The sequence below is a fragment of the Amblyomma americanum genome, chromosome 10, assembly GCF_052857255.1.
Source record: "Amblyomma americanum isolate KBUSLIRL-KWMA chromosome 10, ASM5285725v1, whole genome shotgun sequence".
NCBI lineage: Eukaryota > Metazoa > Arthropoda > Arachnida > Ixodida > Ixodidae > Amblyomma > Amblyomma americanum.
Window position 1 is genome coordinate 56,995,859 of NC_135506.1, and position 25,567 is coordinate 57,021,425.

General features: G+C 48.2%; 1 protein-coding gene across 7 annotated transcripts in view; it reads left to right on the forward strand.

Moving 5' to 3' along the window:
• The first annotated feature begins 379 nt into the window (after positions 1-379).
• LOC144108019 (uncharacterized) overlaps positions 380-25,567 on the forward strand; it is a 58,655-nt gene continuing 33,467 nt past the window's right edge. Inside the window, exons 1-4 of one of the 7 annotated variants that reach the window (XM_077641283.1) lie at positions 2,595-2,724; positions 6,240-6,392; positions 13,221-13,285; positions 14,795-14,857. Coding sequence is in view for 1 of the 7 variants with exons in the window: in XM_077641281.1 (XP_077497407.1) it covers positions 2,509-2,724; positions 14,795-14,857 (279 nt within the window). In the remaining 6 variants the exon portion in view is untranslated. Of the gene's footprint in view, positions 623-2,507; positions 2,725-6,239; positions 6,393-12,353; positions 13,421-14,794; positions 14,862-25,567 lie in introns of those variants that run through there. The other 6 variants (XM_077641281.1, XM_077641284.1, XM_077641285.1 and 3 more) reach the window with 6 other exon arrangements.

A 25,567-nucleotide genomic window follows, 5' to 3' on the forward strand; every position in this document is an offset into this window, starting at 1 on the left:
ACATACGACAGGACGAATGCACCATTCGTCCTGTCGTATGTGTGAATTTTTTGTCCCTGTTTTCTCGTCCTGCTTCGTGTTCTCAAGACAGGATAGTAGGACGCGCCGGTGCAACGCATCGCAGCGGTGCACAAAACAAGACGCTGCAAAGTTGCTGTGTTTTCGCTCCTCATATCACTATGTTGTAAACCGATTGATCTTCTCGAGCGCAAATCTTACCTATAACAATTGAAACAAACAAAAACCCCAGCATCACGTGACGGCGCTCGCGGCTTTGCGTCTGCTCGCAAGTAGCGCTTCTGCCTCCTACCGCCGTCCGCAAATGCCTCCGCTTTTGGCGCGGACCCTAGAAGTTACCAAGCGCATGAGAAATGTGCGCACAACGGCAGCACCGACGTCGGAATCCCTGAGTGGGCCGCTCGCTCGGCCCTTATCAAGTGTCGCACCGCGCTCCGCTTAGGCGCTCCTGTCGATTGTGCGCCGCACTCTTGCGCTAGGGTGCACTCACTCTCGACCCGACCCCGGTCAGGTCTCTCTTGCTCGCACGATTCTACCGCGCAGCCTCCTGAGCAGATGCACGAGTTGGCTCGGAGCCCCACGAGGGAGCACGACTTATTGAAAGGTACGCTCTTTATATCAAATTATACGGTAGCATTGATGACAAATTAGCCCAAGGCAGCTCAGCAGCCATGTGAGAATGCGCAACACGTTTAGGTTGTTGGTGTTGTAGTCGGCAACAACTCAAAAACGCAGCCGCTTGTCTCCGTAGAAGGACCTCCTTCCGGCCAATGGCGTCGGCCGATTCTCAAGACCCTGCTAGCGTGACAATGCAGGGAGCGGCGCAGCAGTAGAGAGAGGGGTCTATCCCAGACCATAGAAGTAAAGGATTATCCACTTTCATCTACCCCTCCGTGCTTTGTCACACTAGCAGGGTCATGTGACAATGGGCCGGAGCTCTTGTCTGGCAATGGGTCCTTGATGAGGAAACACCACTGCGTTCTTAAGTTGTACCCGACTATATGAGCTACTCCTTTATCGGTTGCGTTAGCGCGACCATCCGTTGTGACAGGCTGCATCGATCGATCAGAAAACAATTAGGCAGCTGGTCTTGCTTTCTGTGCATGTTTGTAATTTTCCTAGAAACAACCATGCTTAAACTACACTTTTTGATTGCCTGAGTGCAAAAATGAAGCTAATATTTACCTGTTGAGAGCATACCGGTTTAATGTTACCCCTTTTGAACGTATTTATTTTGCCGGGTGGCCGTCGCTAGGGACTACACGAGGAAATTCTTCTGTTGAAACTAACTCCTTTGCACGCACGGTTCACGAAGCAGTGGCGTCTTCTGGGGAGCTCGGTGTTGGAATATTTGTTCACATTCGGTTTGGTTTGGTTTACGGGGGTTTAACGTCCCAAAGCGACTCAGGCTATGAGAGACGCCGTATTGAAGGGCTCCGGAAATTTCGACCACCTGGAGATCTTTAACGTGCACTGACATCGCACTGTACACGGACCTCCTGAATTTCGCCTCCATCGAAATTCCGCCGCTGCGATCCAACCCGCGTCTTTCGGGTCAGCAGCCCAGCGCCATAACCACTCAGCCACCGCGGTGGCCATTTGTTCATATTCAGGGTATGTTCTAAATAGCCAGTGCAGAATATGCCAGCGCTGGAAGAAAAGCAGTGTCCTTTGCCAGAAGATTTCACATCTATAGTAACTTGTTTCTCCATGTTTGAGAAGCATTTTCCTCTCTCAGTAGTGCAGTATGCTGTCATTAGTTGCATTTTCAAAGGCAGATTTTACCGTTAAAACTTAAGCATGCCTTACCCTACGTGCCTGAGAAGTTGTACATCTGCAAGTACCTGCGTGATTAACAACCATCCTTATGTACTCTGTGAGGTTAAGCGAGCGATGGTGAGGTTCTGACAACTCTTGTGAAATCCGGGTGCGAAACTCTACTAGAGCGTTGCAAGTTTTTGCCGGACCAATGACTCAACCGAAGGAGGAAAAGGTCGAAAGATCAGTTGAGAGCGCGGAGATTGTGCCCGGTATAGAGGTACGATTCTTTAGCGCGAAGAATGCATACCTTAAGGAGAGCTAAAGTCATAAGTATCTAGATTCTGTAGGTTACCGAGGTCACTGATGCACCAGCTGGCAATAAAAAATTAACGATGGGCTATCGACAACCTTTCTTGCATGGCAAGGCAAGGATATGCCGTACTATATACTTTTTTCTTCATGTAGCTCACAAGACATGCAGCTCCATCGAACGCTATTACATCAGTCATAAGCTCTATCCGAACTTGTTGGTCATGACCGACTGTCATCTGTAGCTTTTTCGTTTCTGAGCATAATCTAGCCACGGTTTAAGTAGAGGCATTAATATTCTCCTTACTAGGGACACAACAGAAGTATGGCGCCATAGATGACGCAGTGCATTGCTTTCCCTATCCCAGTTTGGCCTCTGGTCTCACATAAATGATTTCCATTTTCTCTGTCCTTGACAGCATGCTGCGTGTCGCAGTGGCCTTGTCCCTCCTGGCCTTGTGCTTGGCGTCGGACACGCAGGTGACGATCGCGTATGATCAGCACGAGTCCCTGGTCGTTATGATTCACCACGCACCAACTGACTCGCGCTTGCGTCTGGTGCGGCTGAGCCCCAAAGCGCTCGACTGTGCAAACAGCTGGGCGGCACCTTCCTTCTTTCCAGAGGAGCGGATACCGGTAAGCATGGCGCCAGACCTTTCACTTTTGGCATTAAGAGCCCAAACTAGACGATTGACAGCTCTAGGGAAGTTTGCGCTGTCAAAGTGAAGTCAACTGTGCGTGCCGTTTCTTCATTTCAAAAAGAAACAGCGCAATCTTTGGCAGGCAGTAGAAAACATTTCTTCCAAAAAGGTAGGATAGAGAGGCGAAAATACAGATTTTGGGTGGAGTCCTTATTTCAGGACCCCAATGTCCACCGCAGTTGCTCTTGACTGGGATATCAGCTTTCGCTGCGTCGCCAAGTCAGAGCTGAGACGGGCAGACTCCCACTGTTCCTCGGAGTGATGTATGTCTTGTTCGGGGGGGCTTGGGACCGGAGCAGCCCCATGTTACATGATATGTTGTTGGAATTCTGCCACACCAGGGGCAGATTCCGTCATATCTGTCGGGGAAGATGATGTGGTACTTGTGTGGGATAGGAAAGGTGTTCGTCTGTGGTTGTCGCCATTCCCTCGCCTCTGCCGCCGTTAGCTTACGGTGTGGTGGGGGATAGACTTTGTGTTCGGAGAAGGAGGCGCTCGCCGTACGTAGAGGGGTGAGGTCGGGGAGGTTAGTCGCTCGGTTAGTATATCCTCGAGCTAGACTGTCCGCGGCCTCGTTTCCCTCGAGTCCCTCGTGCCCAGAAGTCCAAGTGATTTGGTGCTTGCATGTGGAATTTTGAATTTGTGGGGTAGTCAGAATGGGAGCAACGGAGTGTGGAAGTCTGCCAGAGAGGAAGAGGCGACACGCGGACTGGGAGTCGGTAATAATTTTTAGCCCATTTCCCGTAGCATCGCCGTGCTGGATTGCGAGGGCAATTGCAGCAGTTTCCGCTACTGTGGGAGAGCAGTTTCGTAGGGAGGCGCTGGCGATTTCCTTGAAATTGGTGTTCAAGACGACCGCCACCGCGTTTGTTGAATCGGGATACATGGCTGCGTCGACGTATACAGCATTTTGTGCCTGTCGATGTGCGCGGCGCAGATAGTCCACTCGTGCCTTTCGTCGTCTCTTTTATGAGTCCGAGTGCATGTTCTTCGGGAGTGGAGCTACATACACGCGAGTTCGCAGAGTTGAGGGTAGGTCTCGGTTGTCCTGGACGGCGCGTATGTCAGCCGGGAAACCCACTCTTTCCAAGATTGTGCGTCCAGCTTTGGCGGTGAGGAGGCGTTCGTTTTGCGATGCTAGGGCGGCTTCTCGAATTTCTTCTATAGTGTTGGTCAGTCCCAGGTCCTGGAGGTGGCAGTTGGCCGTGTACATCGGGAGGCCTAACGCATGTTTGTAGGCGGTACGGATGATGGCGTCTGCTTTGTCTCGCTCATTCCCCAGAAGTGGTAGGAATGGGAGACCGTATGGGTCGTAATGCTTCCAGACTTAGTGGTTTGCCTGGTTTTGGGATAGTAACGATTTCGGAGTGTTTCCACTCTACAGGAAGTTCTCCCGCCTCCCATAGGGTGTCATTTATGTAGGTAGTTAGGACCTCGATCTGCGGCTTGCCCAGGTTTCGAATCATCCCATTTGTGATCTTGTCCGCGCCAGCTGCCGTGTTGCGTGTGGCAGATCGAGCCGCGGCGTAAACCTCGGCAGTGGTGATGGGGGCATCCAGCCTCTCATTTGGGCCTCCCGTGTACGAGATTGTGCTGGGAGGATGGTGGGCGCCAATGTATTTGGTTTTGAGGGCGGTGCGGAGGGCCGCGTCGTCTCCGCGGTACAGATGGGCGATTTTCTTTAGAGTACGGTTTGTGGCAGACCGCGATGTTTGAGGATCGACGAGGCTGCGGAGGATCGCCCAGGTGCGGGAGGTCCCCAGCGTGCCGCGTAGTGACTCGCAAAATTCCTGCCAATTCTGTTGAGAGAGGTGTTGTGCATACTCTTGTGCTTCTGCCGTGATCTATGATATGCGGAGTCGCAAGGGACGATTGAGGCGTTGGCGTTTCCATCTGCGAACCAGAGTCCGTCGGGTCTGCCACAACTTCAGAAGGTGACGATCGACCGCCGGATTATCGGGTGTGCATTTTCCTTCGGTGGTGGCCTCCTTGTGTGCTTTCCAAATCTGTTCACTCCATTCGCTGATTGATTGAATGGGGTCTTCCGGAACGGGCTGTGCACGGTATTTAGTCCAGTCCGTGATTTTGGCTGTTCCCAGGGTGCGACGAATCTTTGCGGAGGTGATAGACGTGCTTACGATGTAGTGGTCGCTACCTAAGCTCTCTCCGAGATTTGTCCACGTAGCGTTATGGATGTTCTTCACGATTGTAAGGTCAGGGCATGAATCGCGCGTGACGGTGTTTCCTTCGCGGGTTGGGTATAAAGGATCAGTCAGTATTTCCAGGCCCAGGGCATCCCGAGATCGTACCACGCTCAGACCACGCAGCGAGTTCGTTTTGTAGCCCCTTTCCCTGTGGGAGGCGTTAAAGTCACCGAGTGTGATAAGCTGATGCGAAACAGCTAGCTGATCTGCCTCTTGAAGTATGTCAGAGAAATCGGCCTTGGTTGCTCGTGGGGGGTGATACACGTTCAGAACGAAGGTGCTCTTGCGGCCCCTCTTTTTGGGAATGACTTCGAACATGTTGTAGTTGATCTCCTGTTCCCTCAAGGAGTGTTCGAGCACCGTGATGTCCTTAGAAACAAGGGTGGCAACTTTTGGCGAGCTCGCGTTGTGGTCTGTGTAATAATCCTGGCAAAGTCGGCGCCGGGTCGTCTCCTACCTCTTGCAGGCAGATTATATCGGGTCGAATGGGGGTGGCATTGATGTATTGTTTCAAGAGGCTTTGTTTTCTCCTGAAACTTCGGCAATTCTATTGCCAGATCTCTAGGCGGTCAGGGGTGCCTGATTTAGAAAGCGGTGCCATCCTGGTGGCTGGTAAAGCTCCTGACAGATTCGTTGTCGCTACTCATAGAGACCACCGCGGTCGCGGACCGGTAGGTTTTTGCTCGAGGGTTGTCAGAGCTGGTAACACGTTTTCTGCTAGGGGCTTTGGTGTTTATCAGTGCTTGTAGGGTAACAAATTGGGCGTCATGTGCGTCCAGGCGCGCGCCTACTTGTGCGATTTGGGCTGAGAGCTGGGAGGTGAATGTTGTGAGAAGGGGGTTTATGTTGTTCATAATGCTATTCAAGAGACGTCCCTGTATTTCTTCATATGTATTGGGGAGGGGGTGGTTGTCGGTTGGGCGAGGTGTGGGAGCTGGTGTCACCTCTGGTGGTAGAAGCGGTTTGGGGGAAGCCTCATCGTCCCGGGGTGCGGGAGGTGGGGGAGGCTGGACATGAGGGGTGGTGAGAGGAGTGCACTTGCGGGCTAGCCCCGCTACCTGGGATTGTAGCTTGTCGATAGTGTGTGCCATTTTTGCGCAGTCTGAGCTTTTGCGGGGAGTGGGTGTGTTCGAAGGAACAGTGGGAGAGTTCTTAACGAGCTCTGCCCAGCTCACCTTTTTGTCCGTGGCCTTGGCTTGCCCCTGGTGTGGCCGGCTAATTTCCTTTTTTTTTTGCTTGGGTGCAGGGGGAGGAGGGGTTGACCGGTTGGTGGAGACGGATCTCGATCTGCTCCTACTGCTGCAGCTTTGGCTGGATGACTCGTCGTCCGTGCTGAACCAGCGCGGCGTCCGAGTTCGTGCCTGGTTGTCTTTCCTGGACCGGTGTTGTTCCTTGATGGGTGGGGTGGAGGATCGGACGGATGGTGGCTTTTGCTTGAGTGGTTTGAACCGATTTGGGCACTCCTTGCTGCCGGTTTCGTGTGTTCCTCAGCACAGAGCACACCTCGGCAGGCACTGATGTCCGTGAGGAGGATTTTGGGCCCCGCATTTCCTGCAGGCCGCCAGGTCCGGTGTGGGGCACACATCGGAGCGATGACCCGGCTGCATGCACACATAGCAGAATTGTCGTGCTGGGCGGTACAGATGGCAACGAAACTCCGCGCTCTTGAAGTACACAACTTTGGGGGTGGTCGGGCCGTTGAAAGTGATCAGCATCGACGATGTTTTGCCCATGCGTCGTACGTCGAGTACGGTGGTCCAGCGTGAGCGGATGTATAGGCCCGTCTGAAGAGCTTCCGGTGTTTCGTGGTACAGAATTCCGTGGATTACGCCCCGTCTGTCGTGCTCTGTGAAAGGTATGTAGGCGTTCACGTCAAGAGTGAGGTCTCTAAGGGACAGTGTCTTGATTTGTCGATGTTCGTTGGCAACTTCTGCGTGCGGAGTGCTCGCTACGAGGATATTCGATCCGTAGTGGGGGCGGAGGAGGTACCTTCCTTCCACCTGCTGCGGTTCTGGACAGGCGTTGCTTATTGCTTCGGCAAGATCGAGATTTGAGATGTTCTTTAAAGCGAGTCCTCGGCGAGGTCAAATCACGATTTTGATGTCCGTTTGTGGTAGAGGCGGGAGGCGGACTCGAAGGCCGCGTTTCTTTGGCGTAGGATGTTTGTGATTTGGTGGGGAAGTCCTGGGAGTCGTTGCTGCCCTGCACTTGGCTGTTGGTTTCAGTCCGGGCTGCTTTGCGAAGCTTCCTTTCTTGATGTCTGCTCAAGGCTATCTTCCAGCCGTTGAGCAGAGGGGTAGTAGGCGGTGGCGAGGCCGGGGACGAACTGGTCGTCGGGCCGTTCTCCGTTCGGTCTTGAGAGTCGGTGAAGTCCATGTCTGAATCCAAGCCTTCATTTCTTGTGGGTGGCAGGGACGCCTCCGAGCTCATTTTCAGCGCCGCGCAGCGTGGCACGCGGCGAGGCGTGGGCTGGAGGACCGCCCTTCTTGTGCTAGGCACAACGCGAGGCCTAGCGTTCCGCGCCTGGCTCGGAGCGTTAGAGTCTTTTTCGGGTAAAAGTGGTCGGAATTGCACGGAAAATGGTGGGAATGGGTGCCGAACACCTTCACTGACTGATTATGGGTGGTATCAGTCCATTTTAGGTCGAAAATCCACCGTCCCGAGTGAAAATCTACGGAGCCGAGGTGAAGTGCGTCCGCTCACGGCGTTCCAGCCATCTTTGACAGGGATAAAAGGCAATACACACGAGAACAGGCGCTGTGTCTTTCCTTTCATCCCTGTCAAAAGGCGCGGTGTTCTTTTTTGAAATGGCATACCATTTCGCCCAAGGGTCAATTCTAAAAGTTCTTCGTCTTACTTCATTTATTCTTCAAAACGCGTTCCTCAGGTTGCAGAGTTGCAAGGCTAACCGGCCCGTTGCCGCAGTGTGGTTGGAAGCGTGAGTTATAGTGTAACCGGTTCTTTGCACTATACCCAGAAAATCTGGACAAAAGCTTTCTTGAGCGGGAAATCGTTTATGAAAACAATTTTTTCTTATAATGTAAGATTTTACTATTATAATCAATATATTCGCAGATCACCCGACGGCAGTGATACATTTTTTTAATAATAAGAAGAAGAAGAATTCGTTTTGAGGGAAAGGAAAAGGTGCAGTATCTGCCTCACATATCGGCGGACACCTGAACCGCGCCGTAAGGGATGGGATAAAGGTGGGCTTGAAAGAAGCGAGGAACAAAGAGTTGCCGTAGCGGAGGGCTCGGGAATAATTTCGACCCGAAAAAATCTTTAACGTGCACTGACATCGCACAGCACACGGGCGCCGTGCGATGCCAGTGCGCGTTAACGATCTCCTGATGGTCGAAATTAGTTTTTTTTCTATTCACGTTTCTGCTATCGTGAAAATTTTTTGCCCGAGCAAGCTCGACTTGTACTCTATGGCGGTTTCTCTGCAAGCCAGCATTTCGGCAAACCAACCAATAGCATCTTCATTGGCGAAACTATTTTGAGAACGTTGCATCGCTATACAGCAAAGAGCTCACTGCGAGTCTGATGGCTTCGCCTGGGAATTTTTCTCTACATGGAGCGTATATTGAATTGGCCTAAAAATAAAATCACTTCGTGCAGCTTGACATCAGCCAGCTTTCTTCAATCTTGAGGAGCCGTTAGTGGGCCGGCATGTCGCAAAGGTTTGGGGGATTTCTCAAATACCGCAGCCGTGAAGAATAAACCGGCTGCTTGGACAATTTAGTCATATAGCAAAACAGCTGCAGAACACCTGCAGCTTGGCAACGATATCCAATATTGCATAGACCAGCTTTTTACCAATATTACATGGACTAGCTTTTCGCCAAATGCTGGAAGAAGCCAAGTTACTGGCCGCTGCATATCTATTGTGTACACACACAATCTCAGCTGTAAAATAAACTCTTTTGTTATCCTTCATGCGTCAGCTGTACTCAATGGTTCTTAAATGTGTTTAGAACCAAATTTTCTATGCAATGATTGGAAACTGCATGAGTTACATTGTGACTAATTTGAAACAAATGAGCAGTAGGAAGCAAACATGAAAAAAAACAGTCGCGACTTCGCTTAGGCGCGATTTCGACCTGAACAATGCTTCATTGCTTAGTGACGCCAAAAATACTCCCCTCGCATTAATTTGTCAGCGTGGCTGAAAGTCAACCCCTTACACTGGGCTTTATACCTAGGACTTGGCACAATTTTTGAAAAAAAAAGGCTTTTTCAGTTATAAGAGCGCTTTTTTTTTCGGCATATCATTTTCAGCAATGTAGTACATCAAAATACCGCTAAGACGTGCTAACTAGCAGGCTGGTTAACTAATATTGAATAGTTAGCTTTTTAACAATTACAGTTAGGCATCTTAATTTTTGGGAGGCGTGTAGCACATCGTAACTGATATCCATATCAGCTTTTCGAATTTTGAAAACACGGTTACCCTCGGCGCTGTGGCCCAACAAATTTTGGCTATTTCGACGGGTTACGTGCACTTTAGAGGTTGATTTGCCTGCAAGCTTCTCGAAAGGGCATTCGTTTTGGAATGTTGTTGCCAAATTATTTTGCATCACAGCGCCGAAGGTAACAATGTTTTCGATATTCTAAAAACTGATATGTATATTATTACGGTGAGCTACACAACACTCAACAATTAAGAAGCCTAACAGTATTAGTTAACAAGTTCATTATTCAATATTGGTTAATAAGTCTGCTAGATAGCCCGTCTTAGCTGTATTATGATGTACTACACCGCTAACAGTGCTATTGGTATTGGGTTTATAACGTCCCAAAACGACTCAGGCCATGAGGGACGCCGTAGTGGAGGGCTCCGGATAATATCGACCACCTGGGGCTGACAATGCTATGTCGAAAAAAGCGCTTTTCTAACTCAAAAATATCGACCACCTGGGGCTGACAATGCTATGTCGAAAAAAGCGCTTTTCTAACTCAAAAAGTCTATTTTTTTTTAAATTGTGTAAAGTCTTATGTGAAATACCCTGTATAGGCACTTATTTTAGCGCCATTCGGATCCTATAAAAATAAGTGCTCGTCTCTTTTACCCTGTGATGAGTTTTTGCCCACATACTTTTAAGAAAACTTCCTGTTGGGCTAGTTGGTTTTGGTTGAGTACGGTTTCACAGGCCCCAAAATCCTGGACGGAACATGAGGGTAGACGACAGGACGAAGCACTAGTTTCAATTAGCTTATCGTATCTATACGACAGGTACACATATAGCTCGTATCATCACATTCGCAGAGTACTTACATATGGATCAAGAACGTCATGATAAAGTACGCCCAAGAAATTTTTTCGATCATCATGCCATAAAATGGAGGTTTCGCTTGAGCACAACCTGCCTTTTGTTTTCATAAAAAACGCTTGTGTAAGCTCTGTGCCTTTCGTTAACTCATCTCTACAGAGAATGCGGACATCCGTAAAGCATAACAAACAAACATGTAACGGGCATGCTTTAATGTACTTCCCCAAATATGTGCCTTCCTTCGTATTTAATAGATTTCGCCCATGTTCCCTTCTTCGGCCGTTGACACACCGGCCGGTTTGTCCTGTACAGGAGAGGGCGCATGACAGTTGGGTTTCGTAAACTGCCCCTCAAGCGCATTTCTTGTAAGTCGCCTGTAATTCTTTCCACAGCCTCGTTCCTTCTTTCTTTCTCTTTTTTTTGGCGCGAGAGCAAATAATAATAATAATTGGTTTTGGTGGGAAAGGGAAATGGCGCAGTATCTGTCTCATATATCGTTGGACACCTGAACCGCGCCGTAAGAAAAAGGAGGAAGGAGGGAGTGAAAGAAGAAAGGAAGAAAGAGGTGCGGTAGTGGAGGGCTACGGAATAATTTCGACCACCTGGGGATCTTTAACGTGCACTGACATCGCACAGCACACGGGTGCCATAGCGTTTTGCCTCCATAAAAGCGCAGCCGCCGCGGACGGGTTCGAACCCGGGAACTCCGGATCAGAAAGCAAAGGCCTTCGAGCTTTCTTGTTGCTGAAAATACGAGCGGTACATCACGGCATCTCGCATCGTTTTTCATATTCTGTGCATTTTGGTGCACATAGGGCACCACCGCACGTCACGCCTTTTCTCGGGGGACCTCTGCCCTAGATGTCACACTGCCTCGCATTGAATTCTATTAGAGTCTTTTAGCCGCCGCTGTCACGAACGAGGCAGCCAAGCTGCCCTCATCCTACCGAATTGTTTTTAAAGCACTCCCTGAAATCTTTGAGCGCATGACTTTCTGGGCGCAGATTCAACGCAAAGCGAAGCAAGCCCTTTCTTCACCAGCTTATAATAGAAGGACTGAAATGGCAAAAGCTGCTTGTTTGCACGCGGAGAAGTGGGCCAACACATTGGATTTCTACAGAATCATGAGTTTACAAGGTCTAAAAACAAAAACAAATTATGATCAGGAAGTTCACACGTAAAATAAGAGCCTTTTTCATGAACGGTGATAAAACACTGTGCAGTGTTTTCTTAATATGAAACTACCTTAAATTGAGAAAAGTCATACGATCAAATATATCTAAAATTTTTTAAACTTGTAATGGTGTATAATCTGCCACAGGACTTGGTGAAACAACGACAGAAGAATGTGACATAACACAGGCGCCACACAGGGTCTAATACGTATGCCTGCTATCAGCAGAAAACACTTCTGGTGGATAGGTGTATTCTATGTATAACGGTAGTAAAGTTCTAAAAATCTTCAACCGTAACACCACCAGAGTTATGAAATAAAATCGGATAATTTTTCTTGAATCCACTCCCTTACCGCAGAGAACAATGTCCCATGAGGAAAAAATAGAATGAATCTACAGTGTCATTTAAAAAAGCACTCCCAATCTCAGTGTGCGTTCCCAGGAAGCCATAAATCACATCTGACCTATTCGTCAATAACGGATCATTTACATGCAGCTTAGTCAAATTTCTGCACAAATATAAGCTAAGCTCTACAGAGAATGCGGACATCCGTAAAGCATGACAAACAGGTTTGTAACGGGCATGCTTTGATGTACTTCTCTAAAAATGTGCATTTCTTCGTCTTTGATAAATTTCGCCCATGTTCTCTTATTTGGTCGTTGACACGCCGGACGGTTTGTCCTGTATTTGAGAGGGCGCATGACAAGGGGGGGGGGGGGGGGGGGGGTTCGTAAACTACACCTTAAGCGCATTTCTTGTAAGTCGCCTGTAATTCGTTCCACAGCCTCGTTCGTTCTTTCTTTCTCTTTTTTGGTGCGAGAGTAAAGGCCTTCGAGCTTTCTTGGTTCTGAGATTACGAGCGGTACATCACAGCGTCTACAAAAACATTACAAAAACATTAGTAAAAGTTGGCCAAACCAAGACGATCGCACAGAGACAGCGCCGTGGTTTCCCCTTTCGTAGCCTTCGTAGATATACGAGCAAACTTCGGTCCAACCACCGGAGGTACCCTTACCGAGAAGTTATCACCCGAGATAACTACAAAGCCACTTTCCTTATCTGCTTGCTTTAGTCGTGGAATCGCTAGAGACGGTGACGTCTGTTCTGCAGAAAGGACGAATGTTTACCCAGCACAACCAAAGGTGCCGCCACATGAACTGGTGGCTATCACCCGCGGAACTGGTATACAAACGCCGCACCGCAGAACGAGATGTGCCTTCTGGAGCGGTTTGACAGCCGTCGAAAGTCAGGAAACACGAAGGGTAAACACTTCAAGGAAATGACAACAGGAGCTATCGCGACGTTCTTTAGAAGAAATTAACTGTGACTGCTTGAAGCAGATAAGGAGGGCGTATTAGTAGTTATCTCGGACGGTAACTTCTCAGGAAGAGCCGATCAGGAGTTTGGAAAAAGTTTGTCCGTATATCTATGAAGGCTACAAAAGTCAAAACCACGGCTGTCTTCGTACAATCGTCTGGGTGTACACCTTTCCACAAGTCAACGGCCGGGATGCTGTAAACTACCCCCACAGCACATTTCAGAAAACGGTTTGCATAGTTTCGCATTCTGTTGACTTGGCATTATCTGTTCCAATCTTTCGACACAGCGGTGCAAGTTTTCTGGGTGCAGAGAAGACCACCGGGACTTTGTATTTCACGGCAACATGCTTAAGGTTGTGAGCCACTTTGTGGGAGTATGGAATCACCACCGGTTTGGTTTTCTTTTGAGATACTTCACCATCCTCTCTTTTTCTTTCTCTTTTTTACCTTTTTCAGGAATGCTTCCTTCACAGAACTAATCACCAGGGATGGAAAGTCTGCCTGTTTAAGCTTTTGTATCTGTACGTCAAGGCTTTCCTGTACTTTATGACAGCACGATTTCTTTAGAGCTGATTCAAGGCACATGATGTCAATGGCACGTTTCACAGTTTTCGAGTGCGTCGAATAGTGCGGCAACAATTCTTTGCGGGCACGAGGTCAATACATCCAGCAAACACCTTCTTGAGTAATGATTATGTAAATATCTAACAACTGTAATTTATTTTCTTTCGTGAGTTCATATGTAAAATCCACACCCTTGGCATGTTGTTTAAAATCCGACAAAATATCCTGCACAGTTTTCGAGTAAGTCAAGGGCGATTGTTTAGTCAATATAATTAAAAAATCATCACCGTACCTAAATGTCTCAAGAACTTTGCCTGCGTCAAATGCCCCTGATAAGGTTCTGTCAATGCCCGCAAGAAAGATGTTGCACAATACAAGTTGTTCTACAGATATTATGTCGAAGTAAAGGTAAGACTGCCCGTGAACTGCTAGAAGCCCACCGGATTGGAAAAAGCGGGAGTTGCTGTGTTAGCACTCCCATCGCTGGTCATTCATAAGAATGAAAGTATATTTTTAGATAAGTTTAGAAAGAGTTGAATCACTTTTGTTCTCTCCACTGTAGTATCCTTCACCTCGCAATTGTCATTTACCTGTTGTTTGTTATATTGTTTTGCCTCTCTTTCCACCACGCCTTCCTTTTGGGCATAAATAAACCGTTCTTGAATTCAATGAATAGTTGCTAGTAGCGCCTGTCTCGTGTTTTTTTTTCTTTTCCTTTGTGCTGTGTCTTTTTGCGCTCCATCTACTCAAGCCATGCACCAACTTGCCCAAGAGCGTGTTCTACTTCAAAATTAAGCCCGATTTCCGCCGAGGCATTTCCAAAGCTTCGTTCCTTCTTTCTTGTAATGGCAGGGAAGCCCCTATGTTATGTGACCTTTTTTTTTAGATGGGTTGATCGCGTTAGCACCAGTAAGCTCCGGTATTCGATTTCGTCCTCGCTGAGTGTACGGTTTTCTCCAGAAATATTGTTTATATGCCGACAGAAAGAATAGCACTAGAAGAGCTATCCAAGCTCATCAATAAGCGCAAAAACCTGCATAAGTTTAATATGGAGAGAATCGAGCATGCTTTAAAGAACAGACTAAGCCTAAAAGCAGCGAAGAGGAAACTAGGCCTAGGCAAAAACCAGATGTATTCGTTAAGAGGCAAACAGGGCAATGTCATTAGCAATATGGATGAGATAGTTAAAGTGGCCGAATATTTCTACACATATCTTTATAGTAGCCAATTTAATCAGGATGTTAATGATAGAGGCAGTAGAGCATAGCACTGGGATATCCCGCCAGTAGCGAAAGAGGAAGATTTCTTTAAAGGAATGTAGGCGCAATCCATGAGCGCGGTAGCATCCCCCGTTACTGTTTGCCAGAGGGGACGCTCTTTGAATGCATACACATTTCCTTTACTAAAGCAGCTGTTGACACAGTTATTTTCTTGTGTGTAAGGACTTTTATCAACATCTGGTGCAGGCTGGCAGCGCAAGGAGAACCTTTTCTGATGAAGGACTACTACTCGGGAAATACTGCGCAGTGGTGAGTAAGTTTGTTTTTTTCTTCGCGGCTTCAATTTTGGCTTGGCTCCACAACTATTTTTACTCTAGCTACATTCCTGATGAATTCGCAGCAAGATGTTGAAGTCGCTTAGTAGAGTAGTAAAGCATGCACCTTGGATTCTGACACTCATTTTTTTTTAATTTATTGTCCCGAACTATCATCAGACCAATTTTGGCATGTCAGGCAATAAGTTAATCATTTTTATTAATATTGTACGTGACTGCTTTGTGCTTCTGTTCTAAAATTTTGAGCTCACCATTAGTGCTAAAACTTGCTTAGTCTTGGGGGTAAGAGTGTTTCGGCTTTCTAAGGTCTGCATGCCGATTGCATGAACGCACCCCGCGCATACTCATTCGAATTGGTTCTGTCGACCCTAAGTAGCGAATACGTGTAAGCTCTTCAGCTCTCCATAAGGTTACCTATGTGCGTAAAACTACTATAGAGTATTAGCGTCCTGAAGCGGCTCAGGCAATGAGGAGCGCCGTGATTGTAGCATCAAGCGTAATTCAGACTATAGACAATTTACAGCGACATAACTTGTGGGCTACCATCTTTGGTCACGTGATTATGCCGCTATTACACGCTGCTGACTCCTCAGCGCCTGCCTCGTCGCGACGGCTACTGCGTCTGGCGGTTCGCTTCCGACAGCCAGTGTTCCGGCTGATAGAGTTGTGAAGGGGTGGGAAAACGACACTAGGGTTTTGGCCAGAGCTTCGAAGGACATGTAAGAACAATAATTTTATCACTTGAGACGTGAAAACGTGATCGGGCTTCATGTCGCGGCAATCAGCTCAACTCTCCGCCTCTTTCAGCCAACGCATGGATCACTTGAATGCTTGTTTTTGCTTCCGCAACAGGCTTTGCTGAATTTTTTATTGTTATTACCTGCAGCTACGCAGGTAGTTTCATTGTGTACATTCATACAGACACTGCTCTAAAACTTTCACATGCGCATCGTACGCATTTGTTCACAACCTATTAACGGTGCTTCGGTAACTTAAATTATATAATACCGGTTTGTTAAACCCAGAAATGCGAGAAAAAAATGGCTGTAGTTTAGCTCTGGTTAAACCTGGAGTGACGCGATAGCTACAGCTGGCCGAGTGGAACAAACTTAATCGAATTGCATAGTCAGTCTTTCGCCGCTGCGTTTCGCTGGGCATTCCTTCATCTTCGCCCCGGGACGAGGATTGACTCTATCCCCCTCTCCACTCCACCCCCACTCGGTTTCGCCGGCTGCCGCCACGGTGGCCACAGCGCCGCCACGCTGAAGGCTCGAAATGCCAGCGTAATGTAGGCGCGCGGCGCGCACACCAGCTGCGTGCTCTGACGTCACTCCGCGCATGCGCACTACTGACGAGGCGGACGGCGTCTGCTCCGCCGTTGGCGCAGCGGCCAGGCGCGCGGCGCGCACACTAGATGTGGGCTATGGCGTCACTCCGCGCATGCGCACAGCTGGCGGAGCGGTGATGCCACGGCTCAGCCAGGAGCCACGCTGACCTCGCGAAAGGGCTGGCGTAGTATAGCTATCGCTACAAAAAATGACCGTTGTTGAGCTCTGGGTAAACCTGGAGTGAGGCGATAGCTCGAAGTGGCCGAGTGGAACTCGCTCAGTCGAAATGCAAAGCCAGTGTTTCACCGCTCTGTTTCACTCGGCGGCTCTTCATCTTCGTCCCCGGACGTGGATTCACTCTCTCCCCCACGCACCACACTACGTGACCAGCAATGGAGCCGCCACGCCGAAGGCTCGAAATGCTGGCGTAATGTAGCTATCACTACAATAAATATATACACAAATATTAACTATCATGGCAGCAGTACCATGCATCAAACAGCCTTCACGAGTTCGCGTACAATCGTTTCGGAGGATTCCTCGATTTTAGTAACACGCACATGGCAACGCGTTCATGCTACACGAAGTTCGAAATTTTGTCAGCCTCACACATAAAATTGTGGCACGCTCCACACTCGATATGCGGACATGGAAGTGCTCGTCGTTGGTGGTAGATAACGAGCTCAACTGTGAGCGCTGGCCTGCGAGGTCACTTTTAGTTAGTGCTCGCACGGACCGCGAGGAAAAAACAACCACCCAGCACACCAGCCGTAACACAAATGCTCTATTCCGAATGTGGTCCACGAAAATCGCGCTCCTCGGAGCGATATTCAACAGTAGCACCAAGACGGCATGTAATACACGGATGGTCGGTATGCGTTGTCTGCTCTCGCTACTGTGCACTGCATTATCTACAGTAGCGGTATGTAGAAGCGTAAGTCGCCCTTCTTTCCCGTTCCTAATTTAGCCTCGGGCGCTCCTGTTGCTGTAATGGCCGCACACCTTAACTTGTGAGCAATAAGGTCTCGCTGCACACGCAGATGCAATTGTCAGCACCTGAAAGCAGACCGTCTCAGTTTAAGTGGCGGAACATCATGTTCATGCGGCTATGATGTGCGTATACCCTCGCAGAATTTCCAAGAAAGAAACCTTTCTTTCTAGAATGGCTATCTAGCGCTGGTGGACGTAACTGTTGCGTTCTCGCCCGTTCGGAAAAGGTGCATGGCGAACAGGCGCAGTACATCGTTGTGACGTACGGTTCCGTGAAGCTCGCAAGCGATCTTATCTTATACCTTTAACTCTCTGTCGCAATTCCAATCCACAACTCAGCACATATTTCCTCTGCCTTTCAACATCGTAGAAACACATTCGGCAGCCACACGTGGTATTTCCAGTGCTGCGTCACTGCGTACTCGCCGGTGACTTACGAGGCCCGTAATGGCGCAGTGTTGTGAGCGCGCCTGTGGCGCCATCTGGTCTCAAACAGAAGAACTGCAACCTGTAAATGGTCTGTATGCGGTCCCTTAACGTACCTAAAAACAACATAGAAAAACACGCAGCATTTCTGCATACTTTCTGTGGTATAGAGATTCTCCTACACAAACTTCTGCGCCGCACAGAAAATTTTCGCCTTTATATACCCCCTGCGGTATAGACCTGTCACCGAAGTGGTAGACCACTGCTATTCTCGTGTCGCGGTCCGGCAGTCGCATCGCTTTCATTTACTTTATCAATACTAATCAACTAATACATTCTCAGTTGTTGTGGCGGCAGTTCGGCAGTCGGAAGACAGCGACAGGCTGCCATAAAACTCTTTACTAGGGCTAGATAGCGCCCACAAAAAAATTGGCTGTGGTTTATAATAATAATAATAATAATAATAATAATAATAATAATAATAATAATAATAATAATAATAATAATAATAATAATAATGACTCATGGCGGCAGGCATGAAAAGGAGGCGATAGAAAAGCCACGAAGTTCTGGTTAATCCTGGAGAGACGCGATAGCTACAGCTGTGAAAGACATGAGAGCGCAAAATAGCAACACGGACGAGGAAGGCAACAGGACGGGTGCTGTACTTTCAGCACGATTTATTCAAGGAAGAGCGTTTAGATAGCCACTGCCCTTATCCATGCTCTTAATCGCAGATGACAATTACCTTTCACAGATGTGCGGTGAAATGAATCGCAGATGACAAACAATCACCTCTCAAAGATGTGCATCCAGGAACAGCATTTCACTGCACATCTGTGAAAGGTAATTGTCATCTGCGATTAAGAGCATGGATAAGGGCAGTGGCTATCTAGACGCTCTTCCTTGAATAAGTCGTGCTGAAAGTACAGCGCTCGTCCTGTTCCCTTACTCGTCCGTGTTGCCATTTTGCGCTGCCATGTCTTTCACGAATACGCACCAACAAGCCCAGTTGCAAGCACCTCTTAGCTACAGCTGGCCGAGTTGAACTTGCTCAGTCTAATAGCAAACTCAGTCTTTCGACGCTCCGTTTCGCTGGGCGTTCCTTCTTTATCTTCGTCCCTGGACGTGGATTCACTCTCTCCCTTCTCCCCTCCCCCTCCCCCCCCCCCCCCCCCCCACTAGGTTTCGCCGGCGTTCCGCGCCGCCAGCAACTGCTCCGCACCACGTGACCAATTTCGTGACCAGCCACGGCGCCGCCACTGTGGCCACGGGGTGGCCACGCCGAAGGCTCGAAATGCTATCGTAATGTAGCTCTCGCTAAAACTCGACGGCGGCGGTATTTAGCATGCTCGGCGGTCGTCGTAAAGCAGAATCGCCCCTTTCTCGGCCGCTCTCGATTTAAAGCTGACCGAGAAGTTTAGAGGTAATGCGCGCAAATGACCTGCAAAGATCTATAACTGCGCAGGTCTAGTTGCGCATAGGTACAACAGTGATTTCTTCCGCCAGCAAACATTATGCCATCATTTTTCAGCTTAAACAAGCAACCATTGCAAAGCTCTGCGACATTACTCCCCCAATAAAAAAAGCATCAGCCTGGTTCATTACAACGAAAATAAAGCTGGCTAAAGATAGAGGCTGAGAACGCTGACACAGAGCTTCCATTTATCGCGCATTATATGAGTTTAGGTCGACGAAATGCCGCACTTCAAGTTGTGCGCACCGTAGCTGAGTTGGCGTCGCTTCATCAGCAACAACTGCATTGCCCCGTCACCGCAGCGGTGGCCAAGTGGTTGAGCATCCTTTTCGCATGCGGGAGGTGCGGGGTTCGATCCCCAGTGCCGCCGGGTACCCACCGGTGATACAAAGGGTACACGCTTTCCCCTGGTCTGGCGCTCAGCTTATTTAGGGTGAAATGCTTGGGAAATGGGTCTTCGACCCCACCTTGAGAATTTGAAAAATACCTTGTGCCATCGCGCTCTTTGGCCATAGATGCCCTTGCGCCATAAAAATCTATCAGCATCATCATCATGCATTGCCCCGTTCACCTACTCGAGGAAGGAATTTGAACGGGCCGAAATAGCGAGCGTTTTTCACGCTGACCGTAGCGTTGAATTGACGCCCACCCCTTCTGCGTGCAGTCTTGATAGTCGGTGACTGTTGATTTGTATTCGTAGTCGGGCTAGTCGTCGGGATTCTTCTGCGCGCTACAGGTAGGCGGCAACGTCGATGTGTGTTCAAATCGCACTACGTCGAGTGCTGTCGTGGCCTCCCTTCCATATATGAGCCGTAATACGGTTAGCCAGGTTGTCTCTTGGGCTCCGCTTTCGTAGACGAAGGCCAGGTAGGGTAAGAAAGTGTCCGATGCATTGTGTTCAGCGTCTAAATCCATAAAAATTATTGTCGTGATGGTTCTGTTCGAGCGCTCCATAACGCCGTTGGTCTGCGAATGGTATGCAGATTCCGCAGTGGCTTGTGTGTTGCATTGCATAATAGCTTGGATCAGCTCGGCGGTGAGTGATGCTCGCCTGTCGATCATGAGGAGTGCTGGGGTGCCGTAGCCCAAAAGGATCTCTTCGAAAAGGAATTTTCGACTTCCGCTGCCGTATCTCATGGCAGGCCTCTTGCTTCGACGTAGAGGCTGAAGGTGATTTTAGTCTGTTGGAAGGTCGGTAGCCCTATGGAGTTCAGTGGTCTATTTGGCCAGCTGAGTGACGTCTTTCGTAGCGGATACTCATAGCAAATTTTGACGTGTCTGCCAATACCGGCGGCAAATCGCGGCCAGTATTACTTGTCGTGAATTCAAAGGAGAATGCGTATGAAGCGAAGTGTTCTGCTGTTGGATCGTCGTGTGATGCTTGAAGGACTTCGTTTCAAAGGCTTTTAGGCACAACCAGAAATCATGCGCTTTTCGTAGGTGTGAAGCTCGTAACAAGTACGTCGTTCTATAAGGATATGGACGACAACTGATGCTTGATGACTAGGGAGCTGAGGCGCCCTTGCTTTCCAAGCGCTCAACAAGGCGTTGTGACCCAGTATCCATGCCTTCCTCTCGCGAGAAATCGCAGCTGCATGAACAGTCAAGGGAAGATTTCTTCATGGTCTTCGCATGGCGGCGCGTTGAAGGAAGCACGTGTCAGTAGTCTGCGTCAGCGTGCTTGCGACCACATTGGCAGAGAACGGTGAAGTCGACCCCTTGGAGTCGCAAGCTTCACTGAATAATGAACCAGACGGTCCTTCAAGTTGGCAAGCCAGCGTAACTTGTGATGGTCCACCCACAACCTTTAAAGCCCTGCCGTACAAGTACGAGTGTAATTTTGAACGTGGTCCAAACTATCTCAAGGCAATACCTTTCTTTCGTTGAATAATGGGCCTCTCTTTGTGACAAAAATCGGCTGGCGTACGCTGTGACACTTTGACGGTTTTGCCACGTCTGCACGATAATGGCGATTCCGCTCACGCTGCTTGCGTCTCTGTGAACTTAGCTTCCGGAGTTTTCGTCAAAGTGCCCAAACGCAGGCGATGGTTTCAAACAACGCTGAACTTCTTGGAGTGTTTCACATTGCGAAGCGACCCCTTTTAATTTCATGTCCTAATTCGTTTGCTGTGTCAAGGGTTCATAAATGGGTGAAAAGTTCGTTACAAACGTCTGGAATACGGGCACAGTCCAAGGAACTTGCGCACAGCTTTCTTTTCAAGCCGCTCCGAAAACTGTGCAATAGCGGCTCTTTTCTGTGGGTCTGGGACCACTCTTTTTATGTTTATAACCTGGCCAAGGAATAGCAGCTCCTCGTGAGCGAACTGGCATTATTCTGGCTTCAGTGTCTGCCCTGATGTCTAACTTGCCTCAAGTACTGTCCGATGCCTTTTGAGATGTTCATCAAAGTTAGAAGCGAAGACAACGAGACAAATCTGCCACTTGAGGCCTGTAATACTGTGCCCATTACACACTGGAGCGTTCTTGCCTCAGAACGTGGTCCAGTTAAAGGGAATTACGTTGAACTCATACCGGCCATTGGGCGGATGAAGGTGTTCTTAAAAAGTCGCCTTCACTGGCTATGATTTGCCAATACCTTTTCTTCATATCAATGGACCAGAAATACCTGCCGTCGCATAAACAGTATACGGGTCTTTGATATTGGGTAGGAGGTAGGCATCTTGGTATGCTGTTTAATCAGCGGTTATCGTCGCGTAACGGCATACTTTTTTTTACGTGGACGACCGGTGCTCCCAGGAACATTCCGATAACTGGATGACAATGTCGCGCAGCATTTACTCCACTTGTTTCTGGATGCCTGGGCGCTCACTCGTCCATCCGTATTAGAGGCTTTGGCGGAAATGACGGGTGTTTTAAGCTGTTATAATTCGATGCTTGTCAATACAAGTTTTCTGAACCTTTGGCAAAGAAGAAAAGAGTGACTGTAACTTTAAAGCAGGTTCTGCAGAAATCGTGGTCTATCCTTGAGCGGGGCTGAGTTCTTGTAGGAGGTTGGCTCCAGGGTTTTGGTCAGTCGGGTCGTTAACGCTGTAGGCAATGTATTTCTCACCTCCACCACTGTTGTCCTAGAAGGCGATGACTTGTGCCTTTGCTTAAGTTAGTCACCAGCTTAAGTTAGTAGCCAGCACACTGGCTTGTGCACTCTAAAACAGACGTTGTATCTTGCAGTCCATAGCCCTCATTCGAGCTGGGGTTGGATGCTTTCTTTGGCATCATCGACGTTGTTGGCAGCCTCCACGGCTACGGTGACCAGAATGCTTGAACGAGACGACCCGCTCGCTCCTTCGAGTGCAGTGAACTTCGCGCAGTTCTTCTGCGTCGACTTCAGAGGTAGGGCCTCGTTCGTCAAATATGTGGTGGACTTAGACTTTAGCTCGATTATCGCTCAATATTGAGTAAAGAGATCCCTGCCTCAAGTTGCATGAGCGCTATTGTAGCACTACAAAAGCTGTAGGGTACGTGAGTACGTTATCTGATAGTCTTGCAGTGCGCCGTCCTGACGAGATAAGAGTGCGACTTTCAGCAATGCTTACCTTTGGTCCGCCCCAATTCGTAGCCACTTTCATGGAATGAGCTGCTAAAGGTCCATTGATGCCTTAGTAGTCTGCTCCTGTGTCAACCAATGCAGTTATGTAGCGGCTGTCGACTGTAAATTCCATGGCAATGGTTCGTGTCCTTGCACTGCACCTTCTCCTGGTAACCGGTACCTGTACTTGTCGCATGATGGCACTGAGGATGAGGCTCGTTGCTGTCAGTTTGCTGTGCGTCACTGTCATTTCTATTCCTTCGCGTCGCTGTCGGAATGAGCATCACTTCTGGCGTTCTCATCAGGAATGTGGCGCGGCGTGGTGTAGTTGGCGATCAAGAATCTTCGTCGTTTCGTCGTGAATTAATCAACCTCACCTCAAAGATTGTGCTCATCAGCTTTCCTTACAGAGGCTGGGGGACCTTCCTTGGCAGGCCATTGCATAGCTGAAAGCACGTGTTGTGAACCGTTAGGCTGAGGCGACGGTGATCGGTAGGACGGCTCGCGACGAATTCTGCCTGGCGCAGAGGTGTCCCCAATCTCCCGTGGTCGCTCGTCACGGCGGCCCCGCAAAATGCACGCGAAATACACGTTGCTCAAGTTCTCGGCATCATTCCAGGAGTTCATCCAAGCCAAACGTTTATAAAGATCGAGTCTTTCTTCTGAATCTTCCCTCGGCAGTCTTTGGAAAGAAGGCGGCTCAGGAGGCCGAAGGACTACCAGAGGCAGTGACGCAGTTATCGGTTGCATGAAAGGGGCTGTTGCAGCTAAACTGTTCAGCACCTCCACCCTCGAAATGACACGTAGTGGTGGCGACAGTTCTGCAGTCAGGAAAGCACCAAAAAGGCTTTCAAACAGAAACTGTTTATTCGTCTGAATGGCGCCCACAAAAACTAAACAACTGGGCTGCAGCGATCGCAGCAAACGCCAACGGTGGTCGTCGAAATAAAGAATCCCTGCTGCTCTCAGCCGTGGGCAATTTAATGCCCACCAAGAAGCTTCGCGATAGTGCGTGTAAACGACCTACGATAATCGCGAACAATGTAGAAGCCAGACATTCCCGATAAATCTCGTCGTATCTTTCTTCCCGAACAAAGCCTCTTGCCAAAGGTATTCGGCTTGAAAAATAAAACATTACAAATCTTGGCGCCAATATTCTGTTTGAAACAAGTCGCTTTTCTTGCGGAGTAGTGCCGCATATGACTGCGAACGCAGTTTTGGCAGCACACCGCACAGCACAAATAATCGATGGAGGCATAAAGGCATACCTACCATAAAATCATTAATTTGGTCTCCTTGTAAAACGTACTGTTCAAATAATGAGGCTACATAATACCAATGGCCGCCGCTATGGCTCAGTGGTTATGGCGCTTGGCTGCTGACCCGAAAGACGCGGGTTCGATTCCGGCTGCGGCGGTCGCATTTCGATGGAGGTGAAATTTTAGAGGCCCGTGTACTGTGCGATGTTATTGCATGTTGAAGAACCCTAGTTGGTCTAAGTTTCCGGAGCCATTCACTACGGCGTCCCTCATAGCCTGAATCGCTTTGGGACGTTAAACCTTCACAAACCACCAACCATAATACCAATAAGAAAAAAGAAAAAAAAAAACAGAACACAGTTCACTAAGCGCGGGCCAAGTATTTTAATGGATGTATAATAATTGAAACTAGGCCCGGAAGTTATACCCGAAATACTCTTGGTGCCAACTCGAAAGCTAAACGGAAGGGACATGTTCACAAAATTTGGAAGTTGTATTGCGGTACAGAAGTGTTGCAGTCGTTGTTTTTTCCTGGAGAGTTTCACTCATCTTGTCTCTATTTTCTCATCTCTCGAAGCGATGTGCCATATACTGTCTTTTATCCATTCTTTTTATTATTGTTTTGCATTTTTATCCTTACCAAAGTTTCTCAGAAATGAATGTGTACTTCAGTTTTCCTTCTTTTCATTTTTCTTCGCTCACTTAACGTTCTTTATATCCCGGTTTAATTTTGCCTCTTTTTACTGCAGTTGCTCCATGCACATATTCCATTTGTTAGGCTTTCTTTCACGTCTTCGAATTACCGCAGTTGTTCTTCCGAGCTCAGCTAGCGCTTACCTACAGCTCTTTCCAGATATATGTACTTTGCTTTCGCACGTATTTTTCAGGGTTCTTTATTTATTAAGAAGTCCCGCCGATAAACTAAGTTACTGTTGGCGAATGTGCATTAAAAATAAATAAATATACTTGTAATTCATCCCATTTGCAAACACGAAATGACACTGCTAAAAAAAATTATAAAGTCCGCTGTAATGTAAAGAAGAAACTTTTTTTTACAAAAATATCTTCGACAAATAAGGAAACACAAAACGAATACATCAACTAACCGTGCGCGATTTTCATCTCATACTCTATTTATAAAGGCCCAAAAACCTGCAGTTCAAAAAAGGGAGAACTAAAGTGAAAGATACTCGTGCATTTGAAAAGACTTTCAGACCACTCCTTCTGCGATTCAGTACAAGCGTTACGCAAGCTGCGCTTAGGGACAGCGCTTCCTAATGATTGCTGCGCCAAATTTAGGTTCATCCTCGAGATAACCTTTCTGCCAGTTTTTTCAACGTGATCACTGAGGTTACTTCACAAAGAATATAGGTACGATATAATATTGTAGCTTTGTTTACCTTAAAAAGCTAATTTTTAGATTAAAACCAGCATTCGCAATAAGACTCGTAGAAATGTCACAGCCTAGACGAATTTAGATGACACCACATAGGTGCCATAGACAGCCCTGAATCGGCAGCCAGCCGAGGAAAATCTTCACAAATGGAAATAGTAATCCGTTCAAAAGCCGAGCCGTGGAAGCTCTAACCAATAAGAAACAATTGCTATAATAACATGGCTGTTTTCTTTTTTTTTCTTGTAGAACACCCAATGCGAC